Below are 27239 nucleotides of genomic sequence, written 5' to 3'. Positions count from 1 at the left end.
CTACACTGGGAAAACTTCCCAGTTTTTCCAGCGTCTCCCGTGATCTTCTAGGCCATTTCCGGCCATCTCCGACCACGGTTTGACTCCTTGTAGGTATATTTCGACCCCTCTAGTCCTGAGATTTATTTTGATAGGTAGATTGTGGTTTTTGGTTGAGGATTGAGATTAAAAAACGCTCTGAAAAAATGGCCAAGAAATCGGTCATGCACAGACCTCGGGAAGAAGGCAAATGCTATATGATGACCCTCACATGACTTTTTTCTTTCATACCAGACGACGGTACACATTTACTACCTTTTTTATACTAGACTACTAGTGACTACTTGTTTTCCAATTTTGTTGCTGGCATACAATTTCAAGAGAAGAAGCATAAAAAACAAACTCATGGAATGTAAATTCATATAATACATGAGATTGAAAACAAATAATTGAGTACAAAACGAAAAATTTGGAATATCTGGAAAATCTTAATACATGAGAGAATTTGAACTTTATTGTCTTACAAGTTGAAAGCAATCATCACCCAAGGAATACACGATCATGAGGATTCACATTCGATGGGTTGATTCCATTGAAAACAGACAACGGTTAAATCAAAAGAAAAAGAAATTATTGAATGAACTGGAAGATTAATATGATCTACTACTGAATTACGTACTCAACAAACACTTCCGTAGTCATGTCATGTTTCTTTCACCTTTCAGCTTACGAACTCAGTTCCATTTAAATTTATCCTTCAACTTTGTAGAAAGAAAACTGTATCACAAGTATTCACAGTCGACAGGTTTCAGTCAGTTATACCACATGCTTCGTGGGAAAAATCTCTTCAGACGATCCATCTCTTCAACTAGAAATTTGTATGACCTCAGCTTCATTGTCACTATAATCTCCCCAACATTTACTTGGATTTTCCTCAACCACTAATTTGCTGCTGATCTCTTTTGCTACATCAATATCAACAACCGTATATGTTTCAATAGGCTTTTCTTCAAGATTAGAATGCGAGACTACATTATCAACATACTCTTCTTTCTGCAACTCTTCTTCAATTTTTTGCATCTCGCATCCAACTTCTAATGAAGACATATCATTATTCTCTTTTGCTTCACCTTTAATATTTGTTTCAACACCAAGTGGAGCATTTATAATTGTTAACGACTCTTCTGAACCAATTGGAGATGTTGGGAACGCATTTTGAGTCACTGGAATATCATTAGGCGACAATGGATATCCATTTGGGGACATGGGATAACCACTTGGGGAAGGCAAAAAATCACTAGGAGATACTGGATAGCCATTGGGAATCCAAGGTTGCCCAGGTACAAACTCTGCCGCATGTGGGTTCATGACTCTAGGTGGACTAAAGTGATTTCCATCCCCTGTGTTCTCACCATTGTGGAAGACATGTTTATTACGTGAAGCCCGACTTCCAGATCTATTATATCCACCAGCCAATCGTGGACCATACGGAACCCTTGCTGTTGCTGACTGATGAGGTGATCTACGAACAGAACTGATCGTAAGCATAGGAGGAATATTTACTGGTGGGGGCAAAATCCCTCCATGATCTTTGGAACCTGCCACTGGAACTGAACCAAAAACTGGTATTAGGGATGGATTGAATGGTGGTGCGGCTGCAGAAAGTTTCTTGGTGGTCTCTTTTCTAGTTTCTGGTTCATCTAACTTTTCTCCATCAGTTGGCCCTTGCTTAACTATCCCACCCTCAGAGAAATCATGTGGACTTCCATCTTCTTCAACCTTTGCTTCCGAAAGGGAAGAATTTTCTTCCATAAAGTGAGTTGTGCTTTCAGTTAAAACAAATGAAGGTTCTGAATCAGGGCAAACCTTGGTCGAACTGTCCAGCGCTTGAGTTTGCAATTGTCCATTTTGAGTAGCGTTTGGGGGTTGGGAAGTAATAGAAATCTCAACGTTTGAAACCATGACTTCAGCATTTTCAACTTGTCCTTCTTCATATGCAGTGGTTTTCAGTTCTATGATCTCAGTTTCCACTTGTACTCCAGCACTAGCATGCTTTACAACTCCCAGAGATTTCTTTGCCACAGAGTTCTGCACTTTTGTATGTTTTACATCAATACTATTTTCCTCAAGAGCCAAATCCACTTTCTCTCCCACAAGTTTTTGCTTTTCCTCTTCCTCGACATCTTTAACTAGTATCACTTCACCGGTAACATCTGTTGCAGTTTTCTCCTGGCCAACCTTAGAAAGTTGTACAATGGGAACATTTCCTTTTGGTAATTGCTCTGCCACTGCCTTCACAATTGTTCCAGGAGGAGCCAACGCAACTTCTTTATAAGAGAAAAGTTTTCCAGCTGACTGAACACTGGTTGGATTTGTCAAAGAAGATGACTTGGTAACTTTATCAATAGAAGCTGGAGTAGAAGGTGCTGACCTTGGGTTTGAGAGCTTCTCTGTCCCTCCACTAACTGACATGCTAGAGTTGCTTGGCTTAGGACTGAAGCTTGCACTCTTAACAAACTTTTTTGAGACGGGAAGAGCAGGTCCAGGAAAAGCAGCAGGCTCAATTGGGCTTGTTTTTGGAGATGTCAACCTATTAGGCTTTCCATGGTATCGTGACAATTGGGATGCATGCACAAAATTAGTATTCAGTTTTTCGAGGCTTGGTCTCCTTGACAGAAAGGATTTGCGACCCATGGGTGAACGACCTTTAGGAACTGCTTCGTGCCAACCTTCATCTGAGGCGTCATCTTGTGCTGCATCATCTTTTTTTTCGAATATTATTGATTGATCCAGTAGACTTGAATCAACTTTCTCATGCTTAGGCTCTGCAAATGGAGGTGCAGACTGGTTCTCTTTATCACCTGAATTCTCGGCAACAAGCTGACTTGGTAACAAAATTTCATCCTTCTGGTATCCATCTGAGACTATTGCCTCGTTTTTTCCTGGTTTTCCTTTAACCTGAATTGAAAGAGAGCTTGTCATATATTTCATGCAAACAACCACTAAATGAGCAAGACTAAATTAAACTACAAGTAGATAAAATGTTTATAACCTTTGCACGAGCTTTTCTTGCATCCCTCGCTTTCGTATCAGCATCTGGTGTTATATAATCCAAAAGGTCTGACACACTGATTGATGTGATCAAAATATGAGGATATTTTCGATAAGAAGTACAAGTAGAAAGCATTAGATGGCTAATAGGAGAAGGGTGACGGTTTGAAGAGAAATGTGGATCGAGCATTGGTCCGTCAATTAACTAAATTTTATTCTGATATTTGTTATTAATTACCTTAAATGTCCTTTGCTGGAGATAGAGGCATCTGGCTTTGGAGTACCATTGCGTGCAGCTTCTTGCTGCTCCAAAGCCTTAGACTCGAAATACTCAAGCCATGCAGCCGCATCCTACAATATTATTCAATGTATGAATTATGAAGTGTTTGTAGGTGGGAGAAAGATTTGCTAAATAAATAATATGAGATGAATTATGAAGTGTTGTTACCTGTGTGCGTAGATCCTCAGAGCCAAGTTTTGCTTGAAGTATCTGTAAGGTAGTTTGTTCATGCTGAACACTTAATGTGTAAGCTTCCATCAAAGAGAGTGCTATAGCAATGGCATGATAGCTAGCAGCGGTCTGAAGTAACCAGAAATGCGTGCTACCAATTAGTATAAAGCAGAAGAATAATGCAATAATAATGTGAGAGAGAGAGAGAGAGAGAACCTGTATATGATCAGGTCCAAGTAGCCTTTGATTGCACTTTAGAGCTTCATGGAGATACCTAAGAGCAACATGGACATTCCCCAAACCTTCTTCCATCATTGCCACGTTAATATAGGTGGCAGCCGTATTTGGATGAGACGGCCCACATGTTAGATGCAAAAGATACAAAGCACGATTGACGTACCTAAAACAAATCACAAGTTAATCCATAACTAGGATGAGATCTGATGACATTGAATAATAAGAGCACTGCATACAATACATACTTGAGGGCCAACTCTGTATGTTGAAGTCTGTAATAGAAAACAGCCAAATCCCCATAACTTTTCATCGTATCAGGATGATCAAGTCCAAGCTCCCTCTCGTTGATATCCAATGCCTTTTGCTGATAGATGGTCGCCTGGTTGAAATCCCCAGTGTGGTACAATACTACAGCAAGAAGACTATATGCTCCCGCTGTCATTCGATGATAAGGCCCACATACTGACACTAGTTTTGAGAGTGCCTTCCAGAATTCATATCAAAGTTTGGGTCAATTCTTTCTTACCTTCCGAAAATTAATAGATATGTATACAACATAATATGCTTTCCTCCGTACCTTAGTGCCAAAATTAACCGCTTCCTCCAGTTTACCTTTATCCAACAAAGTCTTGGACGATTCTAAGAGTGTACGCCCATCCGCGGATGAACATGCAACGTGCTGCCCAAAGAAGCAACAATTTCATACAAACAGAAAACTCCTAATGGAACTTGAGAGTCCAATTTCCAATCAAGTGTTTACCTTATATACAGGGACCATGCTTACTATATCTGATTTCCGAAAAGGAGATACATTGTCCATATCGTAGTCCCTAGGAACAAGCTCAAGTCCAACCTGATGAATGGTGATTGTGTTTCAATAATTCAAAATGCAGGGATTCAAGCAGCTAAGATTAAGACATGAAATATATATATATATATATATAGAGTAGCCAATGGTCAGCTCATATTTACCTTGTGGGACAATCCACGGAGAATGGCAAACTTCCTTAGATCCTTAACAGTTTCGTGTTTCCATTGCCACCCAAACCTCTTCAAAAGGAAACTTTCCACCCATTTCCATTTTAATGCATCATCATAAGTAATATCTACATCCCCATTTTCAGTTGATGGTGTTCCTAGCAATATATTTAAACATGCCGCTATTGATGCAGCCAAGTCTGCAATATTATCAACTGCTGCTACAACTGCTTGGAGTATGTGTTTGTAGGCTCGCACAACCATCTCATGGATACAAAGTGATTGTACATGAGGAAGCTTATCTGCAAGTTCAACCTAAAATGACACGGATAAAATAAGACAAGTTGCACACTATCTGATCTAGGATGAACAAAGATATGTACATAGAACTACTTACATATTATCTTTATTCGCTCAATCACTTTTATAATTAAACATAAAGAAGATGAGAGCTATTATCGACACTCTGAAAAGGTCATCCATCACTACTCATTTACTAAAACATAAGGGAGAGGATATACATGGTGATGCGCAAAATGACATTCTTGGGGTAACATACTGTTATAGTAGAAGAAGTAACAAATCAAATATGTACAAGAAACTTCGAAAAATAATTACCACACGTCCTAGGGAAGACATTTGCAAACCCCTAGTATGCATAAAATCTGTCAATGTCCTTCCATCGACTGGTGAAAGTTCAAGGGAGCCAAAATCTGCAACCTAACACAACGACAAAAATTACTAAGATGAAGACATCTGAAGGCAAACAAAATAAAGTGAGAAAGGGGAGTTTGAGAAGTAGAGTTTAGAAACAAACCAGTTTTGGAAGTGCAGTGTCAACATAGTATTTATGTGCCATTTCAATCAACTCATCGGGTGACTGCAAATATGAGCACAATTTATCGCATTTGCAACATGAAAACTACATAGCATAACGCCAATAGGAGGGAAAGCATCTAGAAAACCTGAAGGTGAAGACCAGTTTCTGATTCTTTGAGGCGCAAATATGACGATTCAGGAAGCATCTTTCTCCAAATAGTTTCCTTTTCTACATCTCGCTTTTCTAATTCCTCCTGAGTAGTGGTATCAAAATTCTGATTCATATCAAGGTTGTTAACCCCAACAACATCCTTCAGCTGGTCAGTTTTGTTGCTCCTGACATCCATTTTCTTTTTAATTTCCTTTAGTAACCCCCCTTGCTTTCCAAGACCCTTAACAACTGGCTCAATCTTAGCTTGTTCAGTTTTTTTAGATTCAGTTTTTCCCGAAGCTTGATTTTGCAAATGTTGTACCCAACATGCTCCTAGCTCCCATCTAATGGACTTAGTATTATTAGTGGGTCCATCCTGCAATCTTGACAGACTGTCTTCAAGTACTTTCTTCACGAGAGATCTAGTAGTAAGTATACTTTCAAAATCTGTACGTATAACCGCATTTGATGATTGAGGCAGGGAGGACTGTTGCAATAACAGCCTCAAGCTGAAATAGTGCAATGTAAATGTTAGAGGAAACATATAGTTGTAATTGTTAGTATTTAGTGGTTTAGTTGTGCACAAAGTAATGTTGGCCTACATCCTACTACCTTAAGTTTTTGTGGTTTGGATGTACATATACACACTCTTCCAAAAGGCATTCCACCAATCACTTAGCAAGCCCAAAATATAAAGCATTACCTATTAACATTCAAAGCATTAGCACCACCTTCAAGCTGGTCCTCAATTTCAACGTCCTTAGGAACAGGTTTTCCTTCCCAATTCACCTCACTTGAAACCCTCACAACAGCCGTAAACCCACAAAGTCTGACAACCACAACACCTAGTGTAGCAGTATCCTACAAGACCAAAAGTCAGTATTCGATATTTTTCGTCTTGACTTTATTATAGAAGTAGGACTATAAAATACTATCAGTATACTCACATGAACAGTTGCACTTTCGTCAGCTGTTATTCCTTTGAGTAGGTTTCTCTGAGTAACTTGTTCTTGCGGAATTCCAAGAACTTGGCTGCCATCGTTTTTACAGTCTACCTTTATACTTGCATCGGGCATATTTCTGGTCACCTTAATGATTAAATCTCCAACACTTTCCTCGTGAACAAGTGAAAAAGTGGGATCATTTAAGGCACAATGGTTAGTCTCAACTAGACGCTTAATTGCTGTAACAGCTTTAAGAACAGAGACGTCCACAAATAAACTGTGAAGCAAAAAAGCCTTGCGGTCTCGCACTTGCCTCTCCTCTGATGTTGAGCAAGGCATTACTTTTAGAATGGCAAACTCCTTTGCCCATGGCCTGTAATCATGTTTACCGTCTCTTCCCTGACCACCTCCGCTTCCTCCCCAGTTTTCGTCTTCCAAAGGAAGTGATGGGAAAACTGACGGTTTATCAGCAGCAATTGGAGGGACAACCCATGTGTTTGCCCGAAAACCGTAGGGAAGGTTTCCAAACTGCGATCAAAAATAATAAACAAGCTCTGGTAAAATATTCTTCTCCTATTCATCGTATGTAAGTTTGAATTGATATATGGTCACACTAAAAACCTACTTTATTGTGCTCAATGAAAGCCTTCATAACAGCGTTGTATGCCTGCAACCAACAACCACACAAAAATTAATTTTAAACTAACAACAAAACAGTAAAATACAATAATAAAAAATAAACACCTAATTAAAAACATGAAATAGTTTCGAACATACAACATCAAATGGCCTACTAATTTGCTGAAGAAGAACAACCAAAGAGTGAACTATTAGAGCTCGTTTTCCAGCAGGGTAGAATCCTTTCCTGGAAGCCACGATTGTCGTCGGCTTCCCGCTACAAACCCGAATCTGCAATTCACCAAATACTATACTATTATCAACTCAACCCAAGTTTAAAATAAAAATACACATATAGTTGCAAAACGCGTACGTCCATTTGAAACAAGTCGTCTTCTGTCTTATCCTCAAGGAACGGACGCGTAGATCTTCTTATGTCTGCAAAACAAGCACCAACTTCATTAAGTATAAACATTCAACAAAACCATCATATTCTAGAGGGAGGGAGAGAGAGGAAGGAAAGCATACAGTGGAGAGGAGGCGTAAGGTGAGACAAGGAAAAGAAGTCGTAGAACTGCCCGAGCTTTGGAGGAGGATACATTGACACGGTTGAGGCAGCAGCTGACTCGGCATCAACGATCGAAATTGAACCCGAAACTTTGGCTCTTGCATCTGCATTGGGCCCGTCGTCGTTTTGGTGCTGCGGTACGTCGCCCTTTGAGTTTGATCGGCCAGGCGTTTTAGGTGAAGAAGCGGATGACGAACCAAAAGATGTCGTGCAAGCGACGATGTCCATCAGTCGCCGGATGTGTGCCACGGCTTGCTCTTCTGTGTAGTCATCTGTGGCCATCACCAAAGTAACAAAAAATTAAAAAATAATTATTAGAAAGTTATATAATTAATTACAAACTTGCCTTCTAAATTTTACTGGTGTTCCACTTTGCTTCTCAAATGGCAACAACGAGTAATATGAGTTACAAAATTCTATAGAGTTAATGGTGGAGTGCCCTTGAGTCTAATGGAAATCAGAGTCTATTCTTATAGCATATATAAATGCAGGGACCATTAAAAAAAAATTTTACGGACTAAACAAAAACATATCTACGAATTAAAGTAATGGTTTTTTTTTTTTTTTGGGTGAAAGTGATGGTTTGATAATTATCTCAATTTTAGTTTATTCCATTTAAAAACAAAATAAATTGTTGAGAATAAATTCCACACAAGCATATATAGAATTGCTTTGGTTTCCTGCAACCAAGATAGAAAAGATAAGTAAGACATTGTCACACGATATTGTGTGAGCCAAATTCCCTCTGATTTCTAGGTTAAGGAATAGTCACCTTCTCATAGAAATTTACATGCTTTTATATGTTTAGCACATCTACCTTGATAGGTAGGATGGCCAACCCTTGATTAATGTGAGTCCATCAATTGAGGCGTGACGAGCATGTGGGACCGTGTCAAGGCCATTCTCAACAGCATGTTGGTCGTCCATGACTTTGGAGAAGATGAGAGTCAGAATAAAATGAGGAATAAGAAGTTCCAATGTTGGATAAAAGGCGCTAGAGGCACTCTAGTAACAACACCCTCACATGCACAACTTGAAAACAAAGATTGAGAATGATGGTCGTGACAACTCTTCTTTTGCAAGATCCCACAACCAGACAAAGGTTGGTCCTCAGGCAAACTGACGAATCTTACTCTGCAAGATCACGTGGATAGACGGAGGCTGGTCCTTATTCAAACTGGAGCCCTAAAATGCCCATGGGTTCACCTCCGTCTAGAAGCCACTCTCCTCTAGCTCATGACAATGTCAATGAGCTATAAAATTCTCTGGCTAGCTTCATCTGCCCTAAGCTTGCTCAACTATGTAGGTTCATTCCTAGTTAGGTCCCAACTTTTCTTTATCTTTTGTTGAGTCGTGGTGACTCATAACTAAGAGCCCAGCTACCGTACTGGACTTGCCTGACCAGAGCTGTATCTCTGTTCTCATCCAAAAGGTTTAGGTTAGTAGCCATTTTGGGTACTAAAGTCCACATCTGTCACGCTATTGTGGATAATGCGGATGACATGCTGTATGAGGACCTCGACTTATGTTCCAAATGCCACGGGAAAGGTGCCACCCCTATAGGTCCTCTTTTGGTTGAGCATTGTTGCTATGCTAGTAAGACTTTGAATCTCCTTTTTCGTTGAAGGGGAATTCATCTATAAGATTGCCTTTATTTGGTTTGGGTGTGCTTTGATACCTCTCTATGAAACTAGGCATCCAAGGAATTTGATAAAAGACACTCCAAAAGTACATTTCTAAGGGTTGAGTTTCATATAGTACTTTCTGAGGATAAGGTGAGTAATATGGTCTCTACTCTTTTTTCTCTTGACAAGCATGTCGTACACTTACTATTAAGCATAGTTTAGGTCTCATACGTTTGTGTATATATAATTCATTTATCATTGTACTGGGTTTGAGAGAGCTAGTTGTTTTAATTTACCTGTTCTTTTCCTTTTCATGTTGTAAACAAATCCCTATCTGAAATACATAAAGATGAATACCATTACTTCATTTCAGTTTTCTATCATACACTTCCAAACTCTTTCCAATGAGGTTTTAAAAATTCGATTCACCAACCTCTTGCATGTGGCACCAACATTTTTTAGATCGAATGATACGACTTTGTAGCAGTATGTACCCCTTTCAAATATAAAAGAGGTCTTCTCTTTATCCTTCTCATGCATCTTGATTTGGTTGTACCCAGAATATGCGTCTATAAAGCTTAGGAGGTGATTCCCAAACGTAGAATTCACAAGTTGTTTTTATCCTTGGCTAAGGAAAGTTGTCCTTTGGGCAATGCTTGTTCAAGTTTGTGAAATCTACGTAGTGTCTCCACTTGTCCCCCTTTCTTGCTGACAAATACTACGTTAGCCAACCACTCCAGATGCATCACTTCTTCGCTAAACCTTACTGTGAGAAGTTTATTGATCATAATTTGAATGATCTTCGTCCTGTCTGGGGTGAATTTGATCTCTTCTACACAACAACGATGTGGCAGATTATTAATCATAATATTAATGATCTTAGTCCTATCAAGTCTATCTGGCAAGGACAATAAGAGGTATGTCCTCTTCTAGTTAGGTGTTGAAAAGATGATGACCAGTAGGTAACCTCAATTTGAAGGCTCAATCTATAATGCAACAATCATAGTTCTTAATATTAGCCTTTTAGGCTTTGAACCTCTAAGTGTAACTACTTAGGCTCTCTCCTGCATTGAGCCTCAATGTAGAGACGATTTGGCTTCTCCTTTATGTCCTTATAGAACATAATTTTGAGTCAAGAACTTGATCTCAGCTCTTGTTAACTGTCAATGGTTCAAAAAGGCAGGTCATTGAACGACTGCATAGCCATTCCCTCTAGAGTAGTAGGGATTATCTTACACATCAATGCATATTTATGTTGGTACAGCAACAGCATTGCAATTCTATAATGCGTTAGATGCACCATTGGTTCATCATTCCCAGAGAACATCCTGAAGTGAGGGAGAGAAAACTTCTTGGAATGCCTAGTCAACAAGTCCTAAGAATCCTGTTAGTAAACATAGAGGAGGACTACGTACGCATGTCCCTTCTCTATTCTTTTTCATGTTGATTAGAAAAAGTAGGCATCTGTCTATGGTGTTGCTCAATCAGCCTTTCTACCTTTTTGGGTGTTGATCACGTTGCATTCTTCCTCTACATCTTTTGTAGAGAAGCCTTCTGAGTCCTATGGGAAAGAAGCTAACCCTCTTGTTAGACTTGTCATCTTCACTAACTCCACTAAAGGCTGACACCGGAATAAGACCTTATTGCTGCGAATGGCCCCTACATCACTGCCACTACAGCTCCTCATTGAGTTACCCATATGTTGAAAAAGCTCTGGAAAGAGCTGTGGTGCGAGGTTCCATGGGTCCCCTACAACTTTTCTACTATTGGGATCATTTCATGCCCCCTTACTTTTCCCCATTGAGGGAGTAAGGCACCTTTGTTGCAGCTCTGCTATCTTGCGGCCCGTCCAGAGGGGGAACCTACGCAGATCCCAACGTTATGAGCAAGTTCTTTTCATAACCTCAAGTTAAGGTCCTAATTTGCCTCTCCTTGGACCGGGCCTTCGCAAAGGAGGTTTGAGTAGATTCACCTTCTCAGGAATACCATTGTTTTCGTTTTGATTAAGCTCCTACCTCTGCATGCAGGAGGCGGTGATGAGAAGTTCTATCCGAACATCAAATCCCATCAGCACTTTCGACCCCCAAACCACTAAACCATGGTTGTGGGAAACCTCTGGCCTTGGAATCGACCCAATTCTCCACAGTAGAGGTGGATCCTAATTGATATATAACATGTACTTCCAAAATGGGAACATGATTTGGAAGAGGGGTTTGGTTGTATTCTTTTTGCTAGGTAGGACCATAGGAAGTTGAGAGCTTTTCCCTAAATCGTTATTAATCCGAGTACGTACCATAACGATAGTGCTAGGGTTGGAAATTGTTTTCCCTGAAGTTTTCTATACTCAGAATTGAGAGATGGCTATGAGTATGAACAAGCTCCCAATGAAACAACCAATTTTGACAAAATAATTCCCCACAAGTGGAAGAAATATCTCCAGTGTCTTAGTAACCAAGGAAGAAATGACAAGACCTTGTCACACCGATATGGTGTGAGCAAAGGCGAGATGCCTAACTTAGACTTAATTGAGTAGAATGAATCACAACCAACGCGTTCTTTGTCTAGGCACAGTTACCTTCTCATAGAAATGAACATGTCTTTATATAGAGACTACCATGGGCTTGAAGATGATTCATTAGGGTACATGTGGCGCTCCCTAAGTTGTTGGTTTAAACCCAATGTTATCTTGCTGATTTAGTGAACAACGGTTGACTATGTTAGACGTGATAAGGGGCACCAACTGAAAGTCCTATTAGGGATGACCGTCGGTGATCATGGCCTGTATGCGGACCATGATTATTGGGATCATTATATTATGAAAATCATGTTGGACTTCTTGCCTTTTCAACCATTTCTAGGCTAACCTCACCTGTGAGCCTTTCTGGGATCGTGGAGAACATCTTGGACCTTACTCGGCCAACCGAGCACATCCACGATCTTCTGGGTAGGATGGCCCAGTACCTTGGAGTAAAGTGAGTCCATCCTGTGAGACATGGAGAGCACGCTTGCTCAACAGAGGTGTCTCCTCTGTCAGGCGTGATTTATAGGCGGCGTCCCCTCTTGCAATTACTACCTATTCCACGTAAGGGTTAAGAGCAAACGAAACCCTAGGGGCGGTTGCCAACTATTTTCACTTTAGTGCATGTGTCGTCATTTCTTGGGCCGATGAAATTTGTTTAGGATTTGAGGTTATATAGAAGAGTGGAAGAAATATGTAAAGAAATGTATATAGGCACGCATTAAAAAATTAAAACCCCAAAACCAACAATCATTCATGTTTTTACTTTTAAACTTTTGTTTTCAATTTTCTATATTTCTTCTTCCCTCTTTCATATTTTTATTAGTCTCCCCCACCCAATATTTTTTTCTCTTATCTCAATTATAAAAAGTGTAAAATAAAAACCAAAGAGTACTGATAGGCAATTACATATTTGTAAGACATTTTAAGACGACCTGGTGTGACATGCAATATATTCAATAACATCCAATGAGATAAAATAAATAATTAATGTGGTATTGAATATAATATGTAACATCATTTAGTGTTCTAGATTTTTTAATTTTTTCAAAGCACCATAATTTCAAACCAACCCTTAATATAAAAATGCAGTTAGACTTCATTATTTAAAATAGTTATCAAGAAGACCCTAAGGGATCAAACTGAAATAAACCCAAGAATCATGTATCTTCTAATTAAATCCTTAACCAACATTTCACGTAAGTAAACCTTCCTTTTGTAAGGTGATGAGTTAAGAGTGGAGCTAATTCAAAATTTGAGTGAATTTTACAACCTATTTAATCCTCTCCACAACTAGTAAGCACATAATTTGCTCATGATTTATTATATGAATTTAATTCCCCTATTGTATTGTTTTCATGGACGGAGGGAGGTAAGGCCCAGTCGGGGCACATGCCCCCTCCCATCCCTATTTTTTTTCATTACAAATTATTCAATTAATCATTGCCATTTTTTTTTACTTTGCAGATTAATTAATCATATTAAAATAATGAAAATCCTCTTTTAGTTTTTAAATGCTTCTCTGTCTTATATATTTTTATCACGCACTAATGTCTAAACCTTGTTAAGTTGCACGTATTTAGTTAATTAGTACAAATGAGCATTAAATTGTCAACAATTAAAGACAAAAATTAGACAATAGAGTAATAAAATTAGACATTTTATAATTAATGTTTTCAGCATTTGTAAAAGAACTAGCTTTATTTATCCAAAAAAAAAGCTCAAATTTTTTAAGGTGCCCCCCTTAGTTAAATTTCTGGCTTCATCCCTGATTGTTTTGTTTATCTTTTTTTTGCACATTTTACTAATGTCGACAAATGCCATTCATGCATAGTTCCATAAGTGGGTTTTTGTTTGTACATTTTATTAATGTTGTTTTCTTTAGTTATTGGCAGATTTTAATGGGCACATGTTAATGCTTTGATTTTTTATATATTGAATTTATGTAGTTGATGTGGCAGCCCGTCCCGAATTAATTGTACAATAGGTGTGAAATGGTGATAATGTCCTTGGTGGATATTTGCATTTTGGTGTGTTGTTTTGTTGTTTTGGTGGTTAACTTTATAGAACACACACATACACCCATACTATACACTCCCGTGACTCCCTCTCTCTTCTTTCTCTCGGATTTTCTTCCATTTCCTTTGCAAGTGTACGGATGAACTTCAAAACCAACCTTTCACGCACGGATCGACATCTAGAAGGTAAGATTCGAACTCCTTGCAAGCTCCTGAGTTCATCCATACCACTATTAGAACTTGAAACCCTCGAAAACCCTAGAACCCGAGAACCCAATTTTCATGCATTGTTCATGCACTAATCATTGCAAAGGTTTCAGTGGATTTTAAGGTCTTAGGGAGCTTTAGAATACTTTCACGAAGCTCAGGGAACAACTTTGAAGGATTTTGGACATCAGGATAGCAAGTTCTAAGGTTGGCCAGATTTTGCGAAGTTTCTCCAGCGAGATTCCATGAATTTTAGGGCTTGAAAGTGGTAAGGTTTTGTTCTACTTGTTGTAAGCTTCATTTTGGTACCAATTTCATGGAATTTGGTTGAGAAATGAAGAAGATATGAAGTTTTGAAAATTTTCCAGTTTCCAGCGAGAATTCGAGTTGCAGACAGTGGGGCTGACGGTGGCGGATAGCGACGGCTAGCGAGACTGACCAAAGAAGACAAGAAATATTCCATCAATTTTGACGGAATATACTAACAGCGTCAAGTATATATAACGGTATATTCCATTTTTGGATGGAATATTCCCTAATGCCGTTAGGGTTACCACACGTGTGCCAAGCACGTGCCCGTGCGTGGCCGGCGCGTCTAGCCGTGCCTTGGCAGGCGCGTGGCGGCGCATGGGAGGTCAAAAAATTATTTTAAAAATATGGGGATGTTTGTGAGGTTGAGTAGATCATGTTGGTGTATCCAAACACCCCATTTGAGCATTGTATGAGAAGTTATTACCTAGTTTTGGTTATGTGCTTTAAATTGACGTTTTTATAGTTGTTTCGCATATAGGTGAGACCTATCCTGAGGATGAGCGTAGTCACTCGAGGCAAAGGGGTTACGACCCTTCCACATATCAGTGAGTGGGCTTTTGGTTTTCTGTATATACCTATATATTTGTGGTTTTTCCCAGAAAATGAAATGGAATGTTTATATGTTTTAAATGCCATGCATAGCGTTTGCCTATTTATTTATGCATTAATAGTTGCATATATGTATGTTTGGTGCTGCGGACGCATAGGTAAGTGCCAGGTAAGTTTATGGTTTATGATTGTGAATTAATGGTTATGTGAGATGCATAAAGAGCTCATAACCTGCACCACCAATGTTAGTGCTCCTGCCCAAAGTAGGGCACAGTCCTTCACGTGATGTTCACCTCCTGCACCACACGCTCATCTTGGATCCAAGTTAGGTGCACAGTCCTGTCGTACAGACCACTATAGGTGGTTCCGACTCATAGGTGACCCGTGATTATTGGCCCGGTCTTCATATAATCGTAGCACTTTAGCGTATTTATTTACACCCAGTTCTATCGTACAAATCACTTTAGGTGGTTCTGACTCGTGTGCAGGTATAGTTAGTGAGTTGGGGATTTGAGCTCTAGATTTAGCCATACAGGTCACGTTAGGTGACTCCGGCTGACATGTTACTTGCATTGATTGACATTACCTGGGTTACATACATTTTATGTGGAGGCATTCGACATGGCATATTTCTGAACATGTTTTCTATATATGTGTATATTCTATTTTTTGGGAAATTATACAGGTTTTACGGAGAGGGGTTAGAATTTTGATAATGAAATGATTTTGAAAAGCTTTGTTTTTGCCCACTCACACTTTCTGTTTTGCGCCCCTCCATGTTCTAGTTAGAAACAGCTTTGGTGGTTCACGAGGACTTGACGGTGGTTTTGATAGAACATCCCAAATGTAGGATCACCTTTGGGTGTGGTGTAATTAGTTTTCCTTCTTTTGGACTGCACTTAGGTTTTTTGTGCTTTGATTATGTTTATCACACTTAGTTTCACACTAGTGTGTTACTTTAACTAGTTTATTTAGTAGTTTGGGTTTTATTTATTCGTACTTTAATTATTATCTTTTGCTTCCGCACTGTGCACATGGCTACGTCATCCTCACGTGACGGCCAACGTGCCTTGATTTAGGTCGGGGTGTGTCAGTTGACAAATTCTATTCATAAAGAAATTATTATTTGTTTCATTCATTGTATTGGCTACTTTATTTGGATAATACTTAGGTACTCACTAGTAAGCGTTTTATATGCTCACATTTTTATTTTAGCCCAATGATATTTTAACACATATTTCGTTGTATAAAAGGAATAGACAAGTTAATTAATTTTTCATAGAAAAGCAAGGAAAGCGTGACATCTTTTGATTGGACCAAATTAAAAAACCAGTAAATAAGGTACTCACTAAGGATGAATGTTCTTGTACAATCTTATACATGTGTTTTTATGTAGTTAATCTATGTGATATTTGATATTTTATGTTATCAATTTTCTGTATCTCTGGTATAGTTACCAATCAATTTGTGTATCATTTGTAGTTGTATACATGAGCTTTTGTGGGTTAAAACATAGTCCGACTTGGAATGTTTAATTGGACTCTGAATCAAGTTATGCTGGTTAGCACCTGGAAGGTGAAGATGCCATAAAGTAAAGGTGATGTGGAAAAGTGCAAATTAAAACCTAAAGTAATTAAAGTAAGAGTGCGTAGTTTGGGGGTCTCAGATGTCCTTGAGCTATGTTTCACCTAAATACGAAACTACTAAAGTAAATATTAAACGGACAAAAGTAATTTCATGTATTTGTACGAAACGCGACTATTGGAAAAACTATATTCTCCACACGCCGCCACAAATACGAAACTACCAAAGTAATTTCATGTGTGCCACTGAGGTCGACGCCGGCACCGGAGAATTATCTTGGTCGTGAATGGTAGAAATTCGCCGGAGAATTCTGGTTTTGAAAAGGAGGTCGTGATCCCTCAGGTTTGGACTCTAGCTCGATATTTTGTCTTTGCTTCTAGGTTCGGGAAAAAGAGAAGGAATGGAGGATGGTGGTGAAGTTTGCCAATGTGAGCGTGGTAGAGGTGGTGGTTGTTTTGTTTTTGTCTTTTCATCTTTTCACAGAGTATAGAGGGTTAGATCATTGAGAGAGAAAGAGAAAGAGAAAGAGAAATAGAAACAGAAAGAGAAAGATAAGGGAAGTGAGAAAGAGAGAGAATGAGAGTGAGGAAGTGGAGAGGGTACGCGGCAAAGGTGTGGACCCCACTTGGCACACACTCAACCTTCAAAGCAAATGACAATAAGATAATTTCACATTTATTGAAATTACCAATTTGCCCTTACACTGTGTTTCGTAAAATCTTCATCATAAGTCTGAATTACATTCCGCTAGTGCCCACGCGTTTGTAGTGAAGAACGATACAAGAATGTGTGTATGTGTGTGTTTGGTTCAAGCCCAAACAATGTCCATTAGGTACTAGCCTAATTAGGTACTAAAATAAATGGCTATACTTGACGACGTGTTTAACAAGTCCAACGAGTAAGCCAACAGTATCACAATCTGCAGCCTACAACACTGACAGTCCACGGTTGTCTTAAAAAAAAAGTTGTCGACTTCCAAGAGTGCAAAATTACTAGTTTTCTCTCATTGTCAAATGTGCGTATATCATTCACTACACGTCGGATTTACGTCTAGTTCTTTGTACATTCGATTTACATCTCACTCACGCTCACTTATTTGTAAAGACATGTACTATCTAGAAATACAAGAAAATGGACAAAGAGTGAAAACAACTTAGATGTACACGTAGGATTTTCACTTAGCCTGCCACGGGCATTTTCGTAATCTCCCAACCTCTCCAACTTGCTTGGAAATCTAGTAAGGACCGAAAAACAGGGATTTAATTTTATAGCTCTTACTGATATGCAGAATCACCATGATGATAGCTTCAAAAACACCTATTCACCAACTTCGTAGACTCGCTCGGTAGAGTGTGTGTCTACACATTGAAGAACTGAAGGTCTCAGTATATCCTCTAGTGTCTGGATAACTTTCTCAGATTGTCCGTCCGTCTGAGAATGGTCAGCTATGTTGTAGAGTAGATGTGTGCCAAGGCTGACTAGAATGTGTATATCTTCTAAAATTTAGAGGTGAAACTGCAGACATAGTAAAAAAAGATGTTGACTGGTCTAGAATGTAGCTCTCACGAACTGGCATAAAGTGTGTTGACTTAGTGAGTCAGTCGACAATCATCAAAATACCATCTCTCAATGTGTACGAGGCAATTTGTATAGGAAGTTTATGGTGATATTCTCCCATTTCCATTCAGATATAGGAAGTGACTGCAAAAACTTGTACGGTTTCTTTCTTTCTGCTTCTATCTGGTGACAAATCAAGCAATTGCTTACATACTAAGAAATTTTCTTTTTCATCATAGGCCAAAAGTTGAAAGGCCTGACTTGAAAATTGGCTAACAAAACTCCCTGATCATCAATATCTAACATCCAACTAATGCTCCTAAGTTCTGCAAGAAGTGGAATATGACAGGCCTAAAGAGTATTAAACCATCTATAAGATTTTCTATCGAGGATGTCAACCATTCCATTAGTATGACTGGGGCGGTACTCGATGGTGCAATCGTAGTCCCCGATTAGCTTCATCCATCGATTCTGCCTAGGGTTAATCTATTTCTTGGTGAAGATATACTTGAGATGTTTATGATTGGTTAAGATTCAACACATTTTTTCATAGAGATTGTGCCACAAGATTTTCAGGGCAAAGACAACAGTTATTAACTCCAGATTGTGGGTAGGGTAGATCACTTCATGCGGCTTTAGCTAACGGAAGCATAAGCGCTTACCCCACTATGTTGTGTCAGCACGCAGCCTTAACTATTTGGCTAACCATTAGTGTAGAATTCAAAGTTACCACTATTGTTAGGAAGTGTAAGGATAGGGGTTTGAGTGAGACAATACTTTACCTGCTAAAAAAATCTACTCACATTCATTGTCCCATTCGAATTTGACTCCTTTCTTGGCCAACTTTGTGAACATAAGGCTATGGGCGAGAAATCCTTAACAAAACACCAATAATAGCCAGCAAGACCAAGAAAATTTTGTATCTCGGTAACATTTCGTGGACACTCCAAATTTTCCATTGTTGCTACCGTCTGAGGATTAACAAGAATACCATATGTTGAGAGCCCGTGTCCCAAGAAAGACACTTGATTGAACCAGGATTAGCACTTGCTAAAATTGGTGTATAGTTGATCCTCCTTGAGTTTGCTTAGAACCCATCATAGGTGTTTGGCATGTTTGGTTTCACTCTTAGAGTAGACAAGAATGTTGTTGATAAATACTATCACAAACCTGCCGAGCTAGAGAGGAATAATCGGTCCATCATGTCCATGAAAGCAATTGAAGCATTTGTAAACCTGAACGACATCATAAGGAACTTATAACGACCAGATCAAGTCTTGAATGTAACCTTAGGAACATCAAATTTGATCTTCGGTTAATAAACATCAGACCTTAGATCGATTTTTGAGAATCGGGCTCCACAGTGTTGGTCGAAAAGATCATTAATTCAAGGCAAAGGATAACGGTTTTTAATCGTTACCTGTAATCGATGCACAACCTCACAATTCTGTCTTTCTTCTTCACAAATAGGACTGGAGCTCCCCATAATGAAGTGATAGGTTGGATGAGTCCCTTATCTATGAGTTCTTGCAACTGAGCCTTTAGTTCTCACAATTCTACATGAGCCATATGATAAGGTGATAAGAGGGATATGTATTGTACCTAGAAGTAGATCGAGGTGAACACTACTCCTTGATCTAGAGGTATCTCAGATATATCTTTGAGAAGGACGTCAGGAATGTATGTCTTCGAGTCGTATCAGATTGTTTTCTTCTACTATGACATGAGCTAAGAAGCCTTCACAGCTTTCTCTTAGTATTCGTTTTACGTTTATGGCAAATAATAATTTATGCTTTAGTTTCCTATGTTCGTCTGTGAAAGTGACCACAATCATGCTTATCCGTTCGAAAGTCATTGTCAACAATCCACCAAAACATAATTCTGATGTAGCCAATCCATCCTTAGGATCACGTCAAAGCCTACAATCTCTAATGGAATGAGATTAACTGGCATCATTTGGTTGGCAATTAGAATGGTGAATCATTTGGATTCCTATTGGACATAGCAGACTTTCCCTTGTGGCATTGCGATTCTCATGTCTTACCTGATAGGAGTACCTTGAGTTAGAGTCATTTGAATAAATAAGAGTGATATGGCTAAGTGGGCTACACCCAGAGCAATCAAAACTCCAGGACAATGGCCAAGAATTTTTAACGTACTCGTGATTACGTCGAGATTATTCTGAGCATCCTAGTAAGTGACATCGTTGACATGGTCATGAGTTTGCTATCCTCCTGCATGACCTTCTCATCTATTTCCACGATTTTGATTTCCTCGACCCTAATTGCCTCTATTAGCCTACCTGTCGAATGCATTGCTACCTAACGTTTCCTTGGTATTATAGTATTATCCATCTTCATACCACTATGAACCAGAATTATGGCACCGAGACATGACTACCTAGTACTGCCTTGTGTTTCCATTATAAGGAATCATACCGCTTGGACAATGGTTGACAGCTTTTGGATATTGAATAGTGTTGTACTTATAGTGTATAGTACCATTATAAGTTAGCTAGTGATAAGGGTCGGATCCTATAAGGTTGCTGGTAGGGAATTGCTTTGATGAGTTGATTCTATTGTTTATGATGACACTAGTTAGCCAGATATTCCTGCTAACCATAGGTGTAATAACTTGTACTTTCTTGCCTACACTCAATATACTGACGAGTGTTGCATCAGAAGTAATTCTAGGCATTGGTGTTGTTGGAACTGCCTTGAGGACGGAAACAGGAATTGTCGTTGGATTTACCCCACAAAAGGATTTTCTGGAATCCAATCCCCATTTAGAAGATATGGAATTATAGTCGCTTTTTTTGAAAGACAAGTTCTGTCGGTGACCAAAAAAAGATCGCTTCCCGATTTTTTCGTTGAGTCCTACTACCTTCAACACCAATATTGTCACTCAGGCCATTTTCAGAATTCTCGACAAGAAGTAAAGCCTCGTAGAATTCCTTGTATGTGGTACATAGTGTAGATGCTACCAAGGAGCGAAGTTGCTTGTGAGTCCCTTTCTTAAACTGGTGGAGTATTTTTGAAGGGTTGGTACTGATGGCTTGACAATAACGGACAGATCATTAGACTTCTGGTGGTACTTAGCTGCCAAAATCTGCCTGCTTCTTGTTCATGAACTCATCCCTCTTCTAGGTCTTGTACTAAAGAGGCAAGAACTTACTCACAAACTGTTGCTTCAATTTATCCTAGTCTTATCTTTTGTTTTCCGGGATTTGTTCCTTCTCATACCTCTGCCACGACTTTGCTAGTCCTTGTAGGAACTATGATGTTGTCATGATCCATTGATCAACTGGGGAAGTTTGCCTGCTTTTGCATGGTGCATAACATCTTCTCAACTACTTGGGGTCTTCATAAAAGCGATTCACTTGAAGACCAGAGGTAGTCTCCAAAACATTGTTTCGAGATTGGTGGAAAGTCGTCTGAATAGCATTAGCAATAGTCACTCTGAATTGGCCAAAATTAGGAAAAACTTGTGCGGTCTATGCTCGACGAGGAGGCATAATTCTGGCATTAAAGATCAAGAATTAAGAGTGTTTACAAGTGTGTGATGAATGCAAGACTGGCTGAACCTATGCTCTGATACCAAACTGACACACCCCGACCTGGAATGTCTACTTGGACACTTGAATCGAGTTGTGATGGTCGATACCTAGAAGGTGATGAAGCCATAAAGTGAAGGTGATGCGGAAAAGTTTGAATAAAATAAAATCTAAGGTAACTAAAGTAAGTGTGTGCAATGTGTGGGTCTCAGAGGTCCTTGAGATATGTTTCACCTAAATACAAAACCACTAAAGTAAATAAAAAAGACAAAAGTAATTTCACGTATTTGTACAAAACACGACAATTGGAGAAACTATATTAAAATAGTCAAATTTGGGAAAGCAGAAGGTAGATTTGGATTCTGCACATTGAGAAACCTAAGGAGGGACCCCAAGTTCTCCCACGTGCTAGTTGGGCAGCCAAAAGGTCGCCGACTATAGAACATTATACCTCCGAGTTACGTTACCGCCACATGCCGAGCTACAACTATATGAGTTCTTTGAAAACCTGAGAATGGCTGGAATTTGGGCAGATTTTCCATGGCTCATTCCAAGCTCAAATCTTGAAGTCAACAATTTATATATCAAATTGAAGCTTGGAACAACAGGAATACGATTATACTTATTGGGAGTTCAATTGGTGGCTAGAGGCGGTCTGAAAAAGGTCAATAATCTACAGTCTCACCGAAAAGCTGTGGGTTTTCCATTTCTTCATCTGCGCCAAGACACATCTATTTCACATCCAATAAACAAATCTTTATCTACACAACGAGAGGAAGAGAAAAATGGTTACCCGGAGGCTTATCTTGGCCGGGAATGGTAGAAAGTAACCGGAGAATTCTGAGTTTGAATTGGAAATCATGATCCCTCAGGTTTGGACTCTAGCTCGAGGTTTTTGTCCTTGTTTCTCAGTTTGGGAGAAGAGAAGAAACAAGGGATGTTGGTGACGATTGCCGGAGTGAGCGAGTTCGAGGTGGTGGTTGTTTCCCTTTTTCTATGTTTTCATAGGGAGGAGTGGGTTAGAGAGTGCTGAGAAAGAAAGAGAAAGATGAGGGAAGTCAGAGAGAGTGTCGGAATTGGAAAGGGTACACGGGCAATGTTGTGGGCCCCCACTTGGCACCACTCCAACCAAAGAAAATGACAATAAGATAATTTCAATAAATGTAAATGACCAATTTACCCTTGCTTGCGTTGTGTGTTTCGTAAAATCATAAGTTCAAATTTTGTTTTGCTTGCACCCACTTGGTCATAGTTATGAGAACTATGAGAATATATATGTGCGTGGGTCAAACAATAAGTCCATTAGGCACTAGCCTAATTAGGAACTAAAATAAACGGGTCCACTTGCCCATTTGTTAATAAGTCCAACAAGTAAGGCAATAATATCACAGTTTGTAGCCTGCAACATTAAGAGCTTGTTGTTATCTCGAAAAACAAGTTGTTGATTTATGAGTGTAAAATTATCATTTTGCCCTCCTGATTGTGAATTGTGTTTAAATAATTCGTTGCATATCAAATTTACGTCTTGTTTGCGCTCACGTGGTCGTAAGGACACGTACTCTCTAGAAAGACGAGAAAGAGATAGGTGAAAAGTATTTAGATATCCACGAAGAGTTTCCACTTAGCCCACCAAAAGAATTTTCGTAATATTTTGATATCAGGAAATAAAATACGATGTTTTGGACGGGTGTGACATTTTATATCTTGATTTTAGATTATAAATTTTATCTACACACATTAATTTGTGTATCTGTGGCATAGGTACCAACTTTATAAGCGTACAAGTTGGTTCTTTTACCTCAATAAGAGGTGAATTAGCAAAACCTAGCGTCATATCTAAACCAAATATGCATTAAAAGAATTAAACTTGGTATGTGATTTATGGTTTGTAACATGGTTTTCTTCTATTTTGGCAAGAATTTCTTCTGTTTAATTGATACACAATTTAATTTTCAAATTTAGGAACTTACTAGTTTTGATAAAATATAGGGAGGTCTTGTATAATAGGCTAGCAATGGAGAGCGGTTGGATGGACCTACCTTCGACGATGGTGAGGTGGCAGGGCTTGAGGGAGAGGATGTCGACCGAATCTTTGAGTTTGGGTCCTCGCACCTGATTAGGATTTCGTCACAATCGATGTCAATTTCGAACGGTGGCGATCGGAAATGGAGGAGCACGTCCCATCCATCCCACGGTCACAATAGAATAAAAACTTGGAAAGAGATCCTCTTTGCAATCCGCATCCCTTCCACCTGAGCTAATTGATCACAAAATTTGGACTATTGAAATTTGATTCAACGGTTAAAATTATTATAATTTTTAATAAAATCTTTTATTTATAATCGTTGAATCAAATTTTAAAAATTTAAATTTTGTGCTCAGTTGACTCAGATGAAAAGGAACATGAAAGTCGTGATGGGTGAGATGGGAATTAAATGATATGCTTGCCTATATCACACCAATCACCAATCACCAATCACTATAAATGAAAGGTGGGACCCGGTGGCACAAGGTACTTTACGCAGTGCAAGTGAAAAGGATGCAAAATGGAACTCAGGAGGGAGAGGCTACCTCGTGTGATAAGGAGAAATTGGTCAAATGACATGTCTCCACGTGGACTCCCAACAGCTTTCTCACGTCCAGGATCCTGTCCGTAGAGATGCCCTATGTATGCATATACAGTCTTATTACAATTACCAAACACATAAAAAAACTTTACAAAAATAATAATTAGAAGATCAAATTATTCCAACCCAAATTACTTACTTTGTTACACAAAGGCTGCTTATGTTGTCTAATTAAATTTACTTTTTTACATTTTTCATGAAAATATATTGTTTAGATTATGAAGACGTATGACATCATCTTCCGTTATAACATTTTGTTGAAATGTTTGTGATATTATATTTTGTCGAACAGTCTATCATTGTTTACCTAAATATAAAATAAACAAAAAATGTTTAAAAACAGGTGGATGCATTACATTGCAGATTTAAAACGAGGTTGTGTTTTATAATATTAGCAACCAACTAATATAACTTTGTGCATATATGCAAACTACCATATACCTAAAATGCAATGGCCAGCAGGTGATGAAATGCAATCAAGGTAGATTATGTATTTACAAGTCCAAAATACCTATTTACGTACCTTGAGAGTTACTTGTAACTCATCTGGTGTTTCGATGCTAATCTCTATTACGGTAGGCAAAACTGCAAGAATTAGTAAGCAATGGAGTTAAATAACATTAAGAGAGAACACGTACATAATCTCTATTTGAAAAATGAAAAGAATAGTGTATTTGCGTTTCTTAATTACTGTCAACTACTTGTATGCATACATACATACATACATACATACATCCATACATGCATGCATATATGTATATATACACACACAGCAAAGAACACCAACAAAATTAAAGTGATACTGTTAGACCAAAAACATACAAACAAAGAAAAAGAGTTACAGAAGAGATAACATATGGTATCAAATGAAGAGAAGAAATTGAAAGTAATAATACAAAGAAAAGGAAAAAAAAGGAGGAACCTTTCTCCTCCTTTTTCTTCTTGTCTCCCTTGGGTTTATGGGGCTTGGCCTTGCCAGTCTTGGGAGCCATTGTCCACCAAAACTAACTACTATACTGTGGCTGCTGCTGCTTTGTCTTCCTTCTAATTAATAACCTTAGCGATGCGATGATAACTATGACTTTGAAATTGAACGTATCGAACTGCAGTCTCTCTCTCTTGGAACCAAAACTCTTGAAAGAAAATGAAATCTCCGTCAGTCCGCCCACCCTTCAACTAATCAACCAGCAAAACCAAACAGAAATCCAAAGGGTTAGTGGCTCTAACGTACTTAGTTGAAAACCAGCTGGAAATTTGTATTTATGTTTTTCTCATATTTTTCTTTTTTAACAAATGAACAAGGATAGGATAGGATTGGATTGGGTTGTGTTGGATTTGAGGAGCTAGCTGAAAGAGGAGCTTTTACATGGCATGGCAGAGTGGGTGGGGATTGAAGAGCGTGAACAAGTACTGAAGTGGCATATTCTCCAGCGTAATTTAGTGATTTGATTAGAGAGTGCTGTGATGGGGACACAGAGAGTGAGTCTGTATGTTTGTCTCAGAGAGAGAGAGAGAGAGAGAGAGAGGAGAGAGAGAGAGAGAAGGATAGGATAAGGTAAGCAAAGCAGCGCCTTAGACACCCGCACACAGGGAGAACGTAAGGGTAAGCAATTAATTTCGGGCCTCTCGTTTTCCTTCTCCCTCATTTTATCACCTCATCACCTCTCTCTCTCTCTCTCTGTCTTCTTCCCCTTAGATTTGTTGGATTTTGTTGTACTTGTATTTTGAAACACGCAGTAGGATGTTCAAAGGCCCAAGACTAGTTTCCTAAGTCGGCAGAGATTTTTACATGTGGCAAAATATGAGACGGTATATCATATACTATTATACAAGTGGTTGCTCATTCGTTGATATAATGATATATAGCTTATGTGTCTGTGTTTTGGACATACTAAAAAACTCATCCTAAGTTGGACCTGTTGGATGAAATTTCAGACCAATTACTGTTTGACATATACATTAGTTAGTGATACTTTAGAGGTTACAAGTGATTGAGTTTTATGGTTAATCTAATAAATTTACAAATAGCTAATATCATTCTTATTCATGCATTTACTAATACTACTAAAAGAAGAAGAATCATTTTCAAAAGTCAAGAGAGACTAAAAAGTTGCTATAATAAATGTGTTTTCTTTTATCATTCTTATTTATCTAAGCTGAACTCCCTCAGAAAACTTGCTCGTTAATTACGAAAATGTAATATTTTCAACCAAACCGAATCGCCCATCATACAAATAAAGCTATAGAAGTAGAAACAATCAAAGAACTTTGCTAGGTGTGCACTCATAATAACAAAGTTAAAGCGAAGCCAAAAGAATGGAACCTAACAAAGAAAACGAAAATAAGAACACGATGACTAACAAGTGATAGAATGAAGTATATATTTATCTCTCAAAGATCGGCTGCACCTCCTCCCTTTTTATAACCTTTGGCTTTGTAACTTAATTCATATTCACAAAACATAGTATGAAATTCTAATAAAAGTATAACCCTAAGAAATGTAACAAATAGAAATGTACTTGTGACAGCCCGTCCTGGGAATTTCAAAAACGTACGCGTGAAAAGACGATTTTGCCCCTAGCGAGATTTTTCGTTGTGTGGTTGTTCTCTTGATTGGTGTGGCTGGTTGTGGACCACACACACACTCCCAAATCCCCCACACCCTTTCCCCCTATCCCTGCACCCTGTCCCGAGTCCCTTTCCCTTCCTCATTTTCCATACAACGTACGGACACACACCCAAACCCATCAAACCTTCACAGATAGAAGGAACAAAGTACATATTCATGCTCGTGAGGCTCGTGGGAGTCCAACCATACCCATTTCAGGTAAGGTTACCTTCGTTTTCACGTCGAACTCGTGATGTCCGATTTGAGGTACTGTTCATGCACACG

The 27239-nt window shown here is 38.8% G+C and overlaps 1 protein-coding gene across 2 annotated transcripts; it reads right to left on the bottom strand.

Moving 5' to 3' along the window:
* Positions 1–428: 428 nt before the first annotated feature.
* Positions 429–25917, bottom strand: LOC125470887 (protein REDUCED CHLOROPLAST COVERAGE 2-like). Of its 2 annotated transcripts, XM_048570643.1 has the most exons (23): positions 25578–25917; positions 25269–25479; positions 24870–24931; positions 24291–24383; positions 23759–23831; positions 7757–8068; positions 7602–7666; positions 7388–7519; positions 7236–7277; positions 6614–7138; positions 6370–6527; positions 5662–6175; positions 5514–5576; positions 5315–5416; positions 4691–5011; positions 4479–4571; positions 4296–4397; positions 3964–4202; positions 3698–3881; positions 3479–3610; positions 3269–3381; positions 3032–3107; positions 429–2937 (listed from the first exon to the last, which is right to left on the bottom strand). In XM_048570643.1, exons 2-23 carry the CDS (start codon positions 25336–25338, stop codon positions 844–846), a joined length of 5565 nt encoding a protein of 1854 aa, XP_048426600.1. In that variant the 5' UTR covers positions 25339–25479; positions 25578–25917; the 3' UTR covers positions 429–843. The 2 variants fall into 2 exon arrangements, with proteins under 2 accessions (XP_048426600.1, XP_048426599.1); XM_048570642.1 differs by having other exon boundaries at positions 25269–25917.
* Positions 25918–27239: the final 1322 nt, after the last annotated feature.

Source organism: the organism of the source record quoted next, unplaced genomic scaffold, assembly GCF_019419815.1.
Source record: "Pyrus x bretschneideri cultivar Hongxiangsu unplaced genomic scaffold, Pyrus_bretschneideri_v1 Contig54, whole genome shotgun sequence".
NCBI classification, from domain to species: domain Eukaryota; kingdom Viridiplantae; phylum Streptophyta; class Magnoliopsida; order Rosales; family Rosaceae; genus Pyrus; species Pyrus x bretschneideri.
The sequence above is the reverse complement of the archived record's forward strand: the minus strand, read 5'-3'. Positions and strand labels throughout refer to the sequence as shown.

Coding starts and splice junctions, on each gene's coding strand:
- LOC125470887 (XM_048570642.1), bottom strand. CDS start 25,338: ATGGCTCCCAAGACTGGCAAGGCCAAGCCCCATAAACCCAAGGGAGAC. Junction 8,069..23,758: donor CCACCTCACCATCGTCGAAG/GTAGGTCCATCC, acceptor TGATGGCCACAG/ATGACTACACAGAAGAGCAA. Junction 2,938..3,031: donor CAAGAAAAGCTCGTGCAAAG/GTTATAAACATT, acceptor CTTTCAATTCAG/GTTAAAGGAAAACCAGGAAA.